This window comes from Phalaenopsis equestris, unplaced genomic scaffold, assembly GCF_001263595.1.
Source record: "Phalaenopsis equestris unplaced genomic scaffold, ASM126359v1 Scaffold234359, whole genome shotgun sequence".
Lineage (NCBI taxonomy): Eukaryota > Viridiplantae > Streptophyta > Magnoliopsida > Asparagales > Orchidaceae > Phalaenopsis > Phalaenopsis equestris.
The window spans coordinates 163239-180911 of NW_018252277.1; the positions used below are offsets into that span (position 1 = coordinate 163239).

Below are 17673 nucleotides of genomic sequence, written 5' to 3' on the forward strand. Positions count from 1 at the left end.
AGCAGTGGTTGTCGGCGGCGGCGGGTGGGGTGGTTGTGTTCCTTAGGACAAGGAGCATAACTTTGCTCAAGGGTGCAAATGGGTTGGTGGCTCTATAAAAAGTTTGATCTCTCCCCACTCTTTCTCCTCCATTTGGTTTTTAAGCTTTTCATGGGCATGGGGGAGGAGAGCTGATGTGGAAAGGGGGCTGAGGTGGAAGGATTTGGTTGGCTTAGGGTAGAGGTGAAGCCATAGGTCAGTCAGCGATAAGGTGGCTACTCTTTTGGCTTCATATAGCTAGCATGTCCAATCAAATTTAAGAGGTGGATCTTTTCCCATACCTCCCTTGATCAAGCTTGGTTTAAGTTAATGTAGCTGTTGTTTTAGGCATGGGTTAAGAGTCCAAAATCTCCAGCAAGGCATGGAGGAAAGGAGTGGGCTTGTAAGGGGTGACACCTCAAAAAAAAATCATAATTATGTGGGCTAGAAAACAAAAACAAAGAAGCATGGGTAAGGTCAAAGATGACTTAAAAAAAAGGACCCATGCTTAAACTTAATGATGATGTTTTCAATGGTTGAGTATCTCCTAACTTTGTCGGAGAAGTAGGCTACAAAATCAAACCCAAAGAGTAGCCCAAATGCATGAATTTGGGTTCAAGATGTGCATGGGGGGTGAAGTGTACATGGTCATATGTATGAAATGCAAAATCCATAAAATTGATGTCAAATGGATTGAAGTTTTGAATGAAAGTATCAAGAAGATGTATTTCGTGATTTACAAATGTTGGGGAACAATTCCAAATTAATTTGGTAGGAAAATATGTGTGAATTATGTGACATGTCAATTTGAAGCCTTTATGCATCAAGATGTCATTGTGGAGCAAATGCAAATCAAAATGTTTGAAACTTTAGATGAGAATGTTTATGAAGATGTGAAGCATAATGGGGATGAAGATTAATATGATTTTGCCCTTTATTCATATGCATTTATAAGGGAATAATTTCAAAATGGGCCATATGGTCAAAATTGGGGCTTTCTGTTTGGATTAAAATTGGGCTCACAATGTGGGTCAATTGGACTTGAATTTGGTTTAAATTGATCTTAAACATGATGAATTTGAGTTTAGAATTGAAATTAGAGAAAATTGAGGTTAAATTAATGGACATTTGGGGTAAATTAGAGAGATTGGGCCTTTGGGGGTAATTTGGAGATTTTGGTCAAATATGTCAAATTGGGTCAAATTTGGGTGAGTGGAGTAGTTCACATCGGTTTTGGGAACATTCGGGAGGATTTTGAAATTTTTGAAAATTTTGGGCTGGAAGGGGCATTTTGGTATTTTTGTTAAGGCTTTAGAACAAATGCCGGTCAAGTTTGGTCAGAGTGGTCAAAAGGTTGGTTTAAAGACTCGAGGCAGTTCAAAAAGAAATTTGGAGTGAAACGACAGTGTCCGGGGTCATTTTCAATCAACGTGAAAGATTTTATGATCCCCGAAGTATTTTTTAAGTATTATTTATTTTGGTGTCGAGGTGCCAAAATGTTGTCCAGATGTATAACAATATTATAGTCAAAATTCTCAAAAAGATGTAAGGAATGATTTGGAGTGATTTTTAGGACTTATTTGTGACTATGAAAAATTTTGAAAAAATTGTATTTTGGGGGTCCAGGGGTATTTTGGTAATTTTTTTGGGAAAATTGGACATTTTTGCAATTTTTAGGTTTCAAATGGTCTAAATGATAATATCAAATGGTTTGAAGTAGATTTTGTGATTCAATAGCAGTTTTGGAGAATTTTTAAGAATTGGAATATTCAAGTGTGATATTTTAGGGGAAACTTGGTTCAAATAATTTTGATCAGCCTTATGGGTGTAATGATTGTAACATTGTGATATGGAAATGCAATGTTTATAATGATCATGATGATTATGAATGATAATGCAATGTATTGAAGTCCAAAAAAGTGTAGAACAGTGCAAGGGTTTTCTATGGTCCATAGGTCCTATAGAAATTCTCATCAAGATTCCCTTATGCAATCTCTAATCTTTGTATTAAATATTATTGAACATATGTAGAACCAACATAGAGAACAAAGATTTGGTTGAAATGTATAATGAGAATGTGGGTACCATTTCTAAGATGTTAAGATAGTCATTAGGAAAGTCCTAAGATTATATCCTAGTCACTAAAGGAAATACCACAAAACCCTCAAGCAAAAGCGAGGTCAACAAACTATTAGATGATTATAGAAAGCGACCTCACTAACATTACCTGTCATATGTCGAGATGCATCAAAATATATTATTTATTTTTGTGATCTTATGGTGGATATAAAAGAAAAAGCACGTGTATGATGAGTACCTTTGACAGAGCGAGCATAAGTAGCAATGTTCTCATTTGATGACGATAAAACGATAGTATTCTCAGCCACATCGCTTGTAGCTTTCTGCTTTCTCTTCAACATCTCCACGAGCTCGTGATCCTCAACATTAAAGACTACCCTTATCTCTACCTTATTCTTCGTTACCATCAAATTTGCCCTATAGCCCCCTCTTTCACCTCTTTGGACCCGATGATAACGACAACAACCTCTAGACTGTGCACGTCCACCAGCCTCTCTCCTTATGTAGTTTTGAACAAGCCTTGCTCAGATGTCCCACTACTCCACAGTTGTAGCACTTACAAGTCTCCCCCTGAGCACTCTTCATACCTTCACTTAAGGTGGTCAGAGCCGATTGCATGCCTAAAAGACCACTCGCTTTGAAGTGTAGCCTCGTGCGACTCTCTTCCTACATCATCGCTGCAATGGCCTCATCTAGTGAAGGCATTGTTGCCTGGCCTAAGAGGATCAATCTCCTTGGATCAAGGCCAAATTCATATGAGCTAGAAACTACATAGTCCTCATCTATGCAAAGATCTCCCCTTCTTGCACCCCAAATCACTACAGATCGACATAGGTGAGAAGTGATCAAGATCTTGCCACAACCGTTCCAGATCTATGGAGCACTCATGAATCGATCTATCACACTAAATCACTGCTTCTATCTCACGTTGAAACTAGAATACCCTCATGTGGTTCTAAGCTCCAGTATAGATCTTTTTCAACTTCGCCCAAATGTCGCTCATCTTTCTAATGTCATTCACTGATGAGGCAATCGATGAAATCAAGCTGAGTAATTTGGTGAAAAGAAAGGAAGTTGTGGTTCTCCACTCGCCCTTCTCAGCACTATCACCCTTTGGCTCCACCCCCGTCAGGTATCCTTCTAGTCTCTTACCTAGTAGAGCAGTCTCAATACGACGCGACCAACTCAAATACATGGGCTATTCATCAAGCTTCAAATCCACATGAGAGAGATCTAGATTCACCCGCGTCAGAGCATGTGCTAATGTAATCACTCTCGTCGAGACGCTAGCTCCTTGAATGAGACCAACCAAGACCTTCAAAACTTTATGATTTATCTTTCTCAGAAGTTTCAATCTCTTAACTCCTGCACTATCTCCATCTCCTGACATTCTCAATCACGAATATCAAGTCTAGATCCCACAGATCACACAAGTCTTCCTTCCTACAACTTTGTGCAATCCACTTTGCCTTAGCCCTCACAAAGCTACAACTCCTTCGTCCCACACACCAAACCACAACTGCTTCAATCCTTCGCCTACCTGTCGTCAAGTGCAACTCCAAAAACAAAGGCTCTACTCCCTGATTTCCTCACTCCTGAGTCGCAATTATAAGTTGTTTCTCATGGAGAAAACAATGGTGGGACTGCTGCGTACAAAAGACCACCAGAAAAAAAAGCCCTGCTTGGCTCCTTCCTCTCGCAGCAAACTGCAAAAGCCCTTCTTGACCAAACCCTGCAAGACGCTCTCCCGCCTAGACAATCGCGATCCCATTGGTGCCTTCCTAGCACCCGTCTGCCATGATGCCTTAGGTGTCGCGATCCCGTCTGTCCTAATCCTCAATCTCGTTTGTCACGATTCGTGAAGGAAAGGAAGATTGATCCCTGGTCTCTACACCAATTGCGTTTGTCGCAATTCACGAAGAAAAGGAAGATCAACCCCTGGTCTCTACATCAACAACGACATCGATCGAGACCAATGAGGATGTCGGTTGGCTGCTAATGTTAGGGCTCTGATTCCACATTGAAATCATTTTGCTAAAAAACTTAAACTATTCATGAAAGAATTGGGCTTGTGTATAGCAAGCCTTACAACTTTCTTTATAAATAAAACTATGGGCTTCTTCTATATTTTATATTTACCAATAAGACCTTAAACTATATACAATTCTCAACAGGTTATGTATGTTAATATGAAAGTTTAGATGTGAGTATGTAAATACAAGAATTTTGTGCTAGGTATGAAAGTTTATTTTCTTCTAATTTTTGGCAATCACAGTACAATTCAACAAAGAATTGAGGTCATCTAAACATACCCTGTATATGAATTGTACCCAATCTCAACAATGGTAACAAAATCAACCGTTAAAATATAAAGACAATAAAATCCAAACAGTGATAACAGCATTTCTAGATCATATTGCTCTTTCCACATTCTTATTACCGCATTGTACCTCAAAAATAGCAGCGGCCCCCTTCTGAGTTCCATCACCTCCAATTATATAGACCTGAAAAAATAGTTAATAGTACCAAACCAAACATATCTTGCTGGACATATATGTAAAACTCAGATTTTAGCAATCATTAGTTTCTTACTTGATTAATTCCACGATCTTCAATGCTATCAACAATCTTTGTTGTATCGTGACCACCTCTTGAAGTGCCGAGAACAGTGCCACCACGTTTGTGGATATCATTGACACTCTTTGGAGTTAGTGGAATGGTATTGCGGGCATAAAAGCCTTTGTATCCTCCCTGAATGTATAATATTCAAGAAATAAGGAAAAAAAAAAGTGCATTTAATCAAGAGATTTAGTGGAAACATACCGAATATTCTTTTTTTAGGGGTATTTGCATCTCCAATCTCTAACACCTAAACTTTATTTTTTTACATTTATATCACCCAAATCTTTCATATCACTATTTTAACTTTTAAGAAGTGAAATACACCTTTTAATGCATATGTAAGGTGGTCTATGTGTAAAAATTGAAGCTTAGGTTTTAGATATTTAAATACATAGAAATTGAGTTGTATGCATGTAAATCTTTCTTTTTTTTAATGGAAAAGTTGAGTCGGAAATATAAATTTAATATAGGAGTGATTCATACCCAGGAGCTTGGCTACAACTTCAAATTTCTTATGAACTAAGCGAACTGGAAACCAACAAAAAACTAATAATCCGAATCCGGATCAGAAGTGATAACAAGTGGAAACGAATGGTTCTTGAAATATGAAAAAAACTTGGATAGCTCAAGGAGCTATGTTGCAAATTTTCATTTCAAACTCCAAAATTCCCCAAAGCTACATTGAAAATCTTATACATAATTTGGGACTAAAGTATGAAAAGTTTTTAATAAGGCACGGTACAATTTGATGACTTCGGCTGAGTTTATTGGGATGTTAAAGTAAATGAATCCATAAGGTATTCTTGGGCTTATTGATTTGTGCATGACCAAAATATTAGTATCTGAGTTTGATTGTCGCATTAGTGTATGTATGCTTCATTACAAAGATTGAATGCAATCACTATAAAGCGTCTAGAAACAAATTACAAAATGGGAAAAAAAAAAAAAAAAAGTTTTTGTACAAGAATTTATTTTATTATACTACTCTCCCATTATTAAAAAAAACATTTACATACATGAGTTCTACTAGCCGCAAAAGATGGCGTCAAAGGGAATAGACAAATTAAGTATATTATGTCATATATCAAATGCTGAAGCATGCTTATGCGGAATGGTATTACTAGGATAATAACAAATAAAAGCTATGTGAAATTTGATCATTTTGTCTAGAACAACATGATTTCAAATATACAATGCAAAGTATCTTGGTAGAACAAAACCTAAAGTGGATTGATTAGTAGTAATTAAGATAAAATAAGTAGAATTGATAATATACATGTAATGGACTTTGTCCGATAAAAAGAAAATATGTCAAAACTCATTCAAGCAATTATTGATAACCAATAATTTAAATTTTTTAAAAAATAAGAAAAAAACCAATAACTTAAATAATGTTGGGAGGGATTTAGAAGAGACTGATAAATTCATTAGTGACAATAATAAAGATTTTGTGATTGATGAATAAATTTTAAACTCCACTATTAGTGATTCAAATACAAATAATATTGGATATTTATTTTGCGTCTACTTTATCTTAAGAACACACTTGTTTAATTTTAATTTTAATGACTTCATTAAAAATTTTTTGTAATCATCACTGTCATTATATCTTCTAATTTTGATTGATGGACTTTAAACTTTCAATGCATACATCAGCTCATGGTGGGGATCAGCCTCCTTAGAAGTTGATATCATACACTTCTAAAAGAAAGAAAAAAAAGGTTTTTCATGCTCAAATTCTTCCTATACACGCCATATCATGATCACAACCACTACTAATACACTTATCATAACCCCACCATAATCACTCATATCAAAACATTTAAAGCTAGTCCCCTTTACCATTACCTAGATCCCATATATGACAAACCATATTATCTATATTCCTCATCGCGCTACCATTTTACGCGGTCCTACCTAATATCATCCATTTTGTTGTAGAACTTTTCTTAGACATTTTCTCAAACATTCCATCACCAAACCGTGCCATTTTAATTGGAAAAAAAAAAAAAAGATATGCTTATCTTTTCAAAATCGACCAAACTAGGTCAAGATTGACAAACATGACTTTTCTTCACTTAAATAGCCTGTAAAAAAGAAATCCCATAAACTCCAAACTATTTATAGACACCCCTCTCTATTAAATTCTGGAGTTTAAGCCACCAAATCAACCCACGGAATTCATAAAAAATTTCTCAAGCTTAAATAAAGAAAAAATAATAATCAGTTTGGAGCTTTACGAGCATTAATTTACCATCAATAAAAAGTAGATGGATTTAAGAATTATGAAACTTTCTAATCACTTAAACATTACTCTATTCTTCTCCATAACCCTTATATCTTCTTTTTTACACTTTCTTGATGGGTTACACCGGTACTCTTAAAAGATATAGACATTTAACAATCAATGCAGCATTTAACTAAGCATGCTTGGATTAAGACCTGATTCATAGACCAAATTGTAAATTCTAGATTGACAGACAAACTATAATATTCTAGTACTTAAGACTAAACAGATTTAGCCATAAGCATACCTACAAATAACAAGTTCAACATTAAGGAAAATTAAAATGCAAACAGATAGATAATGCCAAAAATTTTTAAAGCATAAGTAAAATTAAGATGTAGAAAATCCATGCAAAAAGAAGAAAACTAGCCAAAATGTTTTAGTAAAATCAATAACAACAAAACATACCTCTATCCCCAGAACTTTGTTGACACCGTACATGTGAGACAAACCACAAACTATTTCCCTAATCACAGTGTTAAGCCCGGGGCAAAGACCCCCACAAGTCACAATGCATGCATGCACATCTTCAGATTCAAAATATACCTGAAGAACATAAATACTCAATAGTTAATTAAAGTAAGGGGCATTTCTATACATAGCACACAATTCTTAAGTAGTTACATATCTCGCAGCTAAACTTTCCCATTTACATACATACCACTAAAATCCTCAACATCACATTAAAAATAGTATTATTATCACTTTGTCAAAATGAAATACGCATTTTTTGCGTAAGTTTAAAACACCAAAGTGTTGTATTTGTAAAGAAAAGTTTAGGTGTTAGATATGTATAAATAAATAAAAATTGTACACTAGATATGCAGATTTATCTTAAAGTAATAGGACAACACCATAAGCAACCGCAAGAAAATTAAAGGGAAACTTCACCCTCTGACGAGGACCAGCACGGCGAAAATGAGTCCCTCTAGGGCTGTTTTTCTCAAACACGGTCTGCAAACAAATAAGAAAGAACATATAAGTCAAGAAAATGTAATCCATAATTTTTCTAACAAGCAAATTATGTTATGAACCCTGAAAAATCCTTGCCCACCTAGTTGACTTTTTTAAGAGAAATAGATGGTAAATGAAGCAATTTCCAGAGTTTCCACCTTCATAAAAGAGCCACACTCTTTGATACAAGGCTTCTTGCGGATGATTAATTATATTTGTCAATTAACAGAAATAATTTTCCATTAGAGGTAGTACGTTCAGGAATGATGATGAACTGATCATGATCCGATGGCTCCAACAACACATGTTGTCGTAGACTAGCAATGCAATGAAAAGTGGCAGTCAACCTAACTTCATCCAGGATTTTTTCTGAGAAGCCTGGGTTTCCATCCAAAAAATCTCATATAGTTGAGGGGAAGGCGCACAAAGAAGCTAATTTTAAATAAAACTTAGATAACAAAAAGTTTCATGCCCCGTTAACTGAATTGTGTAATCACAAACCAAGAACTTAGCCACTGAGGGATTATCTAGGCATGGTCCTTTATCAGATTCATGTGGTTCATGGGTACATTTTAGGCATAATCATAAGGCCAAAATGGACTTTGTAACGCGGACCTTATTAGAGGTTTCGGTGAAGGTGAAATTTTTGGAATTGATAGAAGGCTAAGGAGGTAGTGTGCAGTTTTATGATTTTGGGATAACTTTCTAAATGCAACTTCATGGCAAGGAATGGTTAGGTACTTTGAGTTAGAAATGTATGGGAAACTCCAAATCAAAAGCAAGAAACACAGCAATTACCTTGTACATAAATATTTTGCAAGAGATCAAAGCTATTTTTTCATACGACTATAGGCATAAATAATATAAGAAGCTTTGAAAAATAAAGGAAATCATGCAAGGAAATATATAAAAATTCTCTCCATAAAAATTAGTACAAAAGCTATATTGGCTAGCTCCTAAAAATCTCTTCCTATTTGAAAACAAATAATACCTCTTTAATTTGAAGGACTTAATTAAATATTTCATATCTTGGTTCTTTAATTTCGGAATTGGGATGTTGATATAGTTCCAAAATAGAAATTTATTTTCAAAATATTCTCTCAAGCATCACATAGCCAGCCCCTTTAAATTCTAAAGGAAAATAAAAAATTCATTGTCATGAATTGATCCTTAGTTATTGATTTCGTGATAAGCTCGGTTATTTGTATTGTTTCACTTTGTCACATCCTTATCGACATAAATTTTTTTTTTTAATAATTGTATGGATATAATTTATATGGAAATGGCTCCTTGTAAGCTTTATTTTTACTTGAATTTGGCACATTTTACAAAGTGATGTGGAAGGTTGACGAATGGTACCCCTAAGCATAGAACAATTGATTATTGTTGAGACATTTCATGTTCTCATTTTGTATATATATATTTTTAAAGGAGTTGGACTGGGATATGGAAACTTAGCTTTAAATAAAGATTCTTTCAACTGTATTATCCATGACTTGTGCCAATTGTTCGGACGAAGGCTTGAATTAGAGACCAATTTTCATTGTGAGGATTTTTTTTTTGGTTATGTCTTGCGATAACCAAAAGCATAAAAAAGAAAGGTTCCATGTACATTTGTCTTCATAGTTCTCCCATAACATGTAATAATTGTGCCCGTCATTGATATAAATGAATCTTTTCAACATGGGAATGAGGTCCAATTGAGTTGATTTATTTGGTTTAATCATAAATTTCTTTAACTGTTGAGAAGTTCTCGTTTGTTCACACTACTAAGGCTCATCAAGAAGAAATGAAATGCTAGCTAGGCCATTAGACTACTTGGATGGGGTTCTACTCCGCATGAGTGTACTCCCTATAAGTTTTCATTCATCATGCATTAATATTTTATTTCACTACAACATTGAACAAGATGGAGGGCTTTGATATGGACGGCAACATATCGGCCTGTTATCATCCTAAGGATTTTAACATGGACTCCCTCTTAGAATTACAACTAAGGCTGACCAACTCAAACCATAGTTCATGCCAATATTAAATATGTGACTTATAAATTAAAATCTGTATGTACATAGCTAACGCAACTTTAACCAGTAAAAAATGGAAATTCTAAAGTTTAACCAACTCTTTGCAATAAACAATGAAAACATAAAAAAATGTAAGGGACAAACCTTCTGAGGAACAGTATCATCCTGATTAACAAAATATTGTCTGGTAACCAAGAAAAAAAAAGGTACACCAGTAATTATAGCAGTAAATTATGTTGGTTCTAGGAAAGCATTATTAATTAAATAAAAGTGACTTACTTAACCACTGAATAAGCCGGGTTATCTTGTAGCGGATTTGGGAAAGTCTGCACAAGCAAAAAAAAGATCTCATAATGTTCTTCAAATATTAAATCAACAGCCAGTTGCAAATTCTATAGCCAAAAATAACTCTATCTTATTTACTCTTCATGTAATACTGGTATGCAATTAGTGAGCTATTTCATAGCTCATGAATGAGATAATAGAAGAGTTTAGTTAAATAATTAAATGTTTACTTATTTAATAGACTAAGCACGGATTACCTATTCTCTATTTAAGCTGCTTAGATATTAGCATATTTATAAAAGATATATTATTAGCCTAAACAATTAAAATATAAACATTAGCTTGGAAGTTAAGCTCCAATGATTTAATATGGCTAATTAGTGTTTAATAAGACTAATTAAATAAAGCTTTGGCTATCAGATTTTAATCAAATAATAAAAGCAGGAATATTTAGAAATTAAAAAAGATCAAAATTTTAACATGGAGCTTAATTGGTGGTAAATATAATGATGATAGCTTAATGTTAATGTGGGTGCTAAGTAGCTTAGTTAGTAAAGACAAATTTGAAAGTTATTTCCAAAGTCTTTGGATGAATCCAACTGCATCAAATTTGTGCTCTCGTCCAAAGTAAAATAAAAAAAGAACTTATCATCAATGAAACTTCAATAGGCTTGTTAAATATGGGTGAATTAATTAAAAGAGTAATTAACTTGATCATTTAGAACTAATTAACAATTATAAAGTTAGTTTAGGACAGAAAGGAAGCCTAGATATGCTGACTAGTACATAATTAATCTAATTATTTAACTAGGCAGATTCTAATAGGCCAATTAAACATAAGTTAATTAACATAAATATTAACCATATAATGATCATGACATTGACAAAGATTATTTATAGATTAAATGGATTTTAATTAAGCTAATTACTAAAATGGGATTAATTAAAGTGAATAAAACTAACTGAACTTTAATTAAAAATCTATTAACCAGCTTAACTAATGACCATGAAATAACAATATTCTAATTTAACGGACAACCATGCAGTCGGCATTTAGTGATCCTAAAAAAGAAAAAAAAAATTAGGAATTGCTGTGTTTTTAAGAATTCAGGATTCAACGCGGCCGATATTTCAAACAGCCCGCTTCACAAATCCAAAAGAATAATTGATTTAGCAGCTCCTGCAACCCGCCTGGTGCTGGGGCTGACAATCGATACCCAACTCGCAGTTCAATCAACCAATCAATCATAAAAGTAAAAAAATATAAACCAACATAGAATTAAAAGGTCAGATAAACTTCACAGGCAGATCGGGAATGTAATCCGTGAGATGGGGAACATCTTCGAGAAGGTAGCCGGCAGGTCCCTCGACGATCTTCTTCTGATTAGGCGTTCCCGTCTCCCCCATGGATGTCGGAATCGGAAGCCACCAGATGGTCGCGCCTCTGTTGTGTATCGTTCAACTTCAACTCCTTGGTTGAAAGCAGATTTTGTGGGTGAAGGAAGATAGGCTTTGTGCAGAGGTGTCAAGGATTTGAAGGGGAAAGGAGCGCAATCTGCCAAGTTCCAGAAAGGGGGAGCTTCTCTGGGATTACAAGCCCGTGGTTTCCAATCCGCCGAAAGTGACGGGATGAAAACTGGAAAATGAGCAACGGCCTTACGTTGCATTAAATCTATTCATTTCAAATTAAAAATAATGGGAAGAAAGGATTTCAAAAAACTTTTTTTTATTATTATTATTCTGGAATTCGTGTTCTTTTCAATTATTATAAAATATCCGCTCCCGATAATTTTTACATGGTTCAATTTGACTACAGTACTCTTATTATTATCAAGAAATCATGGGATTGAAAATCTTGTGATTTTTTTTAATTTATTCATTTTAATTATTTAATCATAGTACGCATTACTCTTTTCAAATTAATTATTTAATCTCAATGTTCCTGCCAGTCGAGTGACTTGAGCTAAATAATCCTAAATACTTAATTTAAAGATTATTTATCAAATATGTTTTAAAATTCATAACACTTTTAAAATAAATATATGAATTAATTTATTTATATTTAATTTACGGACAACCAAACAATATTATATATTTTCAACAAATAATTTTTTATTTTACTTTACATGTATATAACCCAAAAAAAAAATCATGTATTTATTTTACAGACAATTAAACAACCTACAATTACATGATATATTGCAATTATAATACACTACATTCTTTTTTGCTCCTCATTTTCTTATAGACAATCAAACAATCATCATGTATAAACAAATGAGATGATGTTGTGCAAAAAATTTATTTGCTTATAATTTATGATAAGATTGGCATTCTTTCCATTAGGCTATATATTCAAAACTATTTTTACATTTTATATCGGCTTATGTTGTTGTTCTCTAGATGCAATGATACAAATCATCATAAACATATAAACTTGATGATGATTTTATCCTCATGAAAGTTCATTTTTGCCAGCTTCTCTCTCAAAAAAAATCCTTTTTAAGGATTATTGCTTTTTTGTTATTAAATATTTCAATATATCTATCATTTATATTTAGCATTTGAATCAACGCGTAAATCAAAATTTGTAATTATCTTGCCTCTTAAGATAGACATTGTTATAAAATATAAAAATATTTGCAAGAAACATGTGTTTATACATTAAAAATTTATATTTAATTGTGTGATTATAAATAATGAACAATGCAGAAATTAAATTTGTGACATATCAGATGTAAATTGGAGGCTAATTCAAAAATATTTTTTTATTAACGTTGAATTTGAGCCCGATGTATGTATATTTTTTTTAGATAAATCGAAGGTCGATAATGTAATTTATGTCTTATTTACATTGAATTAGCGTCAGTTCTTTGGGAGGCTCCACATGGGTCTGAATTTGGCATAAAAAAATATTTTAAGTTAATCGCATGATTATCCTTAGATTAGCGACAGATTGTATTGAAAAACGATGGAAAATAACTATCGGTTGAACGTTGGATCATTCGACGCAAAACAGACGCAAATCTATATCATAAAAAATATTTAAAAGTACAGTCACATTTCCGTAGCATACACTCAACAAATAATATTTATCGTAGCAACAATTTATCCAGTGACATTAACACAGATTATAGCTCAAATAAAAATAAATAATGTATAAGCTAAATAATGTAACAAATTGTCTCAAATGACAACAATAAAATTAATCAAAAATCCACAGTAAATGGTCAAAATAATGTTGAAATAAAAAACATAGAAAGTAACTCCTGCTCGTCATCTCCCTCCTCATCCTTCCTCTTTTATGGATGTCATCGACTTTTTGCCCTTGCGATCTACTATACTCTATACCACGTGTGTCATAGAGTCCTATACCCTATGTCGGTCATCTAGCATTTATTTGGGCAGCAGGGGGAACTCTTCATTCATTGCAGCGATCTCATCCTAATCTGACTATAAGGAGCTCAGGGAACTTAATACTAGTCCATGGGAGATCTCGACCTCGAATGTTATGTCCTTTCCACAAAGGCCATAAACTCTCCCTTTCTTCTTTCCCGTCGCTTGAGTCCAAAGCTCGAACTCGGACCGCATGGTGATAGAATGATTAGCACTGTTGTTGGCGGAAGTCTAGGGATGAATGGCCAAGTGCCTCTCCCAGAACTGTTCAAACACGTCCTACAAAATTATAAGTAATGTTTGATTGACACTTTGAATAGTAAGAGTCAAAATAAAGTTTTATTTTTAATTTTTTGTTGTCTTGTTCTATAGATGGGAATGTTATTAGGAGTTTGTTGGTTTAATTAGAGAAATGCATCTATCTATTAAATGTTCAAAGTGAGGGTGATGTATATAAGGAGGTTATCAGTTGAATTAAATTTGGTTGGTTGAAGTAGAGGAGTGGATCGGGTCTTATTCAAAGTGATGATGATATAGATGGGTTATGTTATTAGTAGAATTCAAGGTAGAATTCAAGTTGTTTGCTTGCAGTTGGTTGATTGACCAAGTGGTGTCGACTTCTTATTGTAAGTATTAACTATTTTTTTTAGTAGTTGCATTGATCCGTAAAATTACGTTTATGATGCAAATGTATATCCATAATTTGAAAGCTTAGATGTATATCAAATTACATCCAATACAAAAAGAACTCAAATATGAGTTATTGAATGACGATGAGAAATTTCTGCAGGTGGCATCATAGCTGTCCAACTATTGTTTTCAAGGTAAGTTATGGTGTCATTGTGTGAAACACAAAAATCAAGCACTTCTGCATTCGGAAGAAGTTAAATTGGGTATTTATTGGAAGAGAATCAAACATAATTATTGGTATTAGACTGCACATGGTGAGCAAGCATCTAAAGTTCATTTCGATCAAAGAGGAGCCTTGACAAGTTATGCCCACTCATGGAGAGGAATTTGATTATCACACTTTTGAAGAAATGGTTCATGATGCTCGGAGATCATTGTTGGGAGCATTCAACATGAAGCTGAAACATCGAATAATGGATTGCAGTAGTTACATGACTTACTAAATGCTTCCCAATAACCTTTTATGGGATGGTTGTACTGCACATACAGAGTTATCGACGGTGTTGAGAATATTGACCATCAAATTTGATTTTAACATGTCAAGAGAAGCGTTCAATCATATAACAACTTTACTAAAAGAGATTAACCAAATAAAAAATTTAGTGTCGGATTGCTTGTACATAACAAAAAGTTGGTTGAAAGTTAAGGTTACGCTGTGAGAAGATTGATTGATGTGTTAATGGATGCATGACATATTACAAGGTCGATGCAGTCGAGACGACTTGTCGATTTAATAATGCGGATATATTCAAACAAAAGAGGAGAAAGATTAAAAAATAGAAAAATATTCCATACAAACGTTTATTTTATTTTCTTCTCATATCCCAACTTTAGAGATTGTTCCCATCCATGTGTACAGCCCCACACATGACTTGGCACGATGCTGGATCTGTTGATACTAATTCGATGAGTCATCAGATGGCGAGCCCTGTAATAGTTCCTCACTCATAATCGGCGTCGGTAATCACTTAACCAGCTTTGAAGGTTGCCTTTGACTGTCACCCCCTAAGAGAAGATTCAAAGATCTCCATCGCCTTATCTGCATTACAGAATACTTACATTTAAGATGGAAACAAATTTGCAAACAAAAGAGATCGAGTCTCCCCATACCAAGGAGCTCATAAACTCTCAAACCACTCAGGTGATACACTACTCTCCCCAGGCGGTGATGGAGCGCCCACGGTCTTCCGCCCACCGGTAGGAAACACATGTACTTCAACGGATCCCCACACAATAGGGTCAATTGACTAGCCCTGGTATTGTCAGAGATGGAGCTGAATTAACAAGAGTTGGGCCGCCCAACCTGCTTACTTTCGCTCGCTCTTTCCACTGTTGAAGGTTCTGCAGCAAGTCAAAAGATCCCACTTCATCAATCAATTTCCTCTACTGTTCACTTCTTGTAATAAGTTGTTTCATCCGCTTGTCACCCTCCAACCTGCTCACTCCTTATGGTCTCTTCTTTCCCTCGGGATTTTCTCACTCAGCACTTTCTTCTTTAGCTCGGGGAGAATCACGACAATTGACAGAGAGATTGCAAGTTTCTTTGATTTTGTGGTGAGGTTTTGCTTCGATGGAAGCAATATTTTCATATGACAATTTCTTGTGTAAAATTCAAAGTAGTGAGGTTTGATGGAACCAAAAACTTCAGATTGTGGCAAACAATGGTGAAAGATTTATTAACATAACAAGAAAGCTTGAAGGCTTTGCGGGCAACGAAACTAGATGTCACGAAGGATGAAGATTGTGAAAAATTGCAACAACGAGTGGCATCAACCATACACTTATGTCCGGCAGATGACGTTATGTATCACACGATGAATTTAAAATCTTTAGGAAAGGTATGAAAGAAATTGGAAACTTAGTTTATGTCCAAATATCTGACGAATAAATTGTATCTAAAGCAAAAGTTTTATGGGTTGAAGATGCAAGAAGACTCTGATCTGGCACAGCACGTGAATGACTTAAATCAAATAATCATAGATTTTTCATGGCTTGATATGAGTATTGAGGATGAAGATTGAGCAATGATGTTGTTGTGTTCATTACCTTCTTCTTATGAATACTTTGTGACTACTATTACTTATGGGAAATAAATTGATGAGATTACTGCAGCATTATTGGCTCTTAACCAGCAGAAGCATAATGTAAAGGAAACTCTCAAGGTGATAGTTTATATGTCAAGGGTAATCAGGATTGTAGAAAAAAGAAAGAGAATGAAGGTTATGGAAGGTAAAATTCCATATCAAAGTCAAAAGGCAAAAAGATGATTTATTGTTATAAGTGCAAGAAATCGGGTCACATGAAGAGAGATTGTCCAAAGCTCAAGAAACAGACTGTGGAAAAACTTGATGCATCATCCAATTCTATAAATGTGGTGCATGTGACAATTTAGATTGTTGTGATGGTGATATATTTTTAGTTTCATCAACTCAGTTCATGGATTCATGGATTTTTGATTCAGGGTGCTTCTATCACATGACACCTAACAGGGAGTGGTTTACTACATACATATTAATTAATTATGGCTCAGTCTATTTAGATGATGATAAATGTTGCAATATTTTTAGTATTGGTGAAGTCAAAATTAAGATGTTTGATGACACTATTAGAATATTATGTGATGTCAGACATATTCCATATCTAAGGAAAAATTTGACTTTCATGGGAATTTAACATAGAAATTGTTTTTTTTCCTAAGGTAGATGATGATAGAGAAAGCATCAGAATTGTTAAGGGTGCACTGAATGTGATGAAAGGAAAGTTAACTGCGGGTAATATCTACAAACTGTTGGGGAGTACAGTTGTAGGTGGAGTTCATTCTGTGGATTTAGATGATGATAATGCAAAGCTATTATGTGTCTGGGTCATCTTAGTAAACGTGTGATGGAAAAATTGCATAGAAGAAATCAGTTGCATTGTGTTAAAAGCTGCAAGCTCGATTTTTGAAAGTTATGTGTTCTTGAAAAATAGACTAGAGTTAATTTTATGACTGGAAAACAGAAAACTGAAGGGATTATTGATTATGTGCATTCTGATGTATGGGGTCCTACCAGGTAATCGTCATTGGGAGGATTTATGTATTATGTTACATTTATTGGTGATTTCTTCAGAAAAGTTTGGGTGTATTTCTTGAAACAAAAATTTTAAGTCTTCTTCAAATTCAAGCTGTGGAAAGCTGAGGTGGAGAACCAAACTGGCAAAAAAATCAAGTATTTGAGATCTGATAATGGCACGAAGTACACAGATTCACGGTTTCAGAAGTTTTGTGAGGATCATGAGATTCAAAGGTATTTTTCAGTGCGTAAGACACCACAGCAG

General features: G+C 34.3%; 1 protein-coding gene across 1 annotated transcript in view; it reads right to left on the reverse strand.

The window, feature by feature from the left end:
* Positions 1–11931, reverse strand: part of LOC110038928 (ATP-dependent 6-phosphofructokinase 7-like) — a 67626-nt gene extending 55695 nt beyond the window's left edge. The window contains exons 1-7 of the mRNA XM_020743856.1: positions 11572–11931; positions 10264–10310; positions 10129–10168; positions 7898–7960; positions 7415–7552; positions 4690–4848; positions 4548–4601 (exon numbers count right to left, since the gene is read on the reverse strand). Coding sequence (XP_020599515.1) covers positions 4548–4601; positions 4690–4848; positions 7415–7552; positions 7898–7960; positions 10129–10168; positions 10264–10310; positions 11572–11676 — 606 coding nt within the window. The 5' untranslated portion in view covers positions 11677–11931. The remainder of the gene's footprint in view (positions 1–4547; positions 4602–4689; positions 4849–7414; positions 7553–7897; positions 7961–10128; positions 10169–10263; positions 10311–11571) is intronic.
* Positions 11932–17673: the final 5742 nt, after the last annotated feature.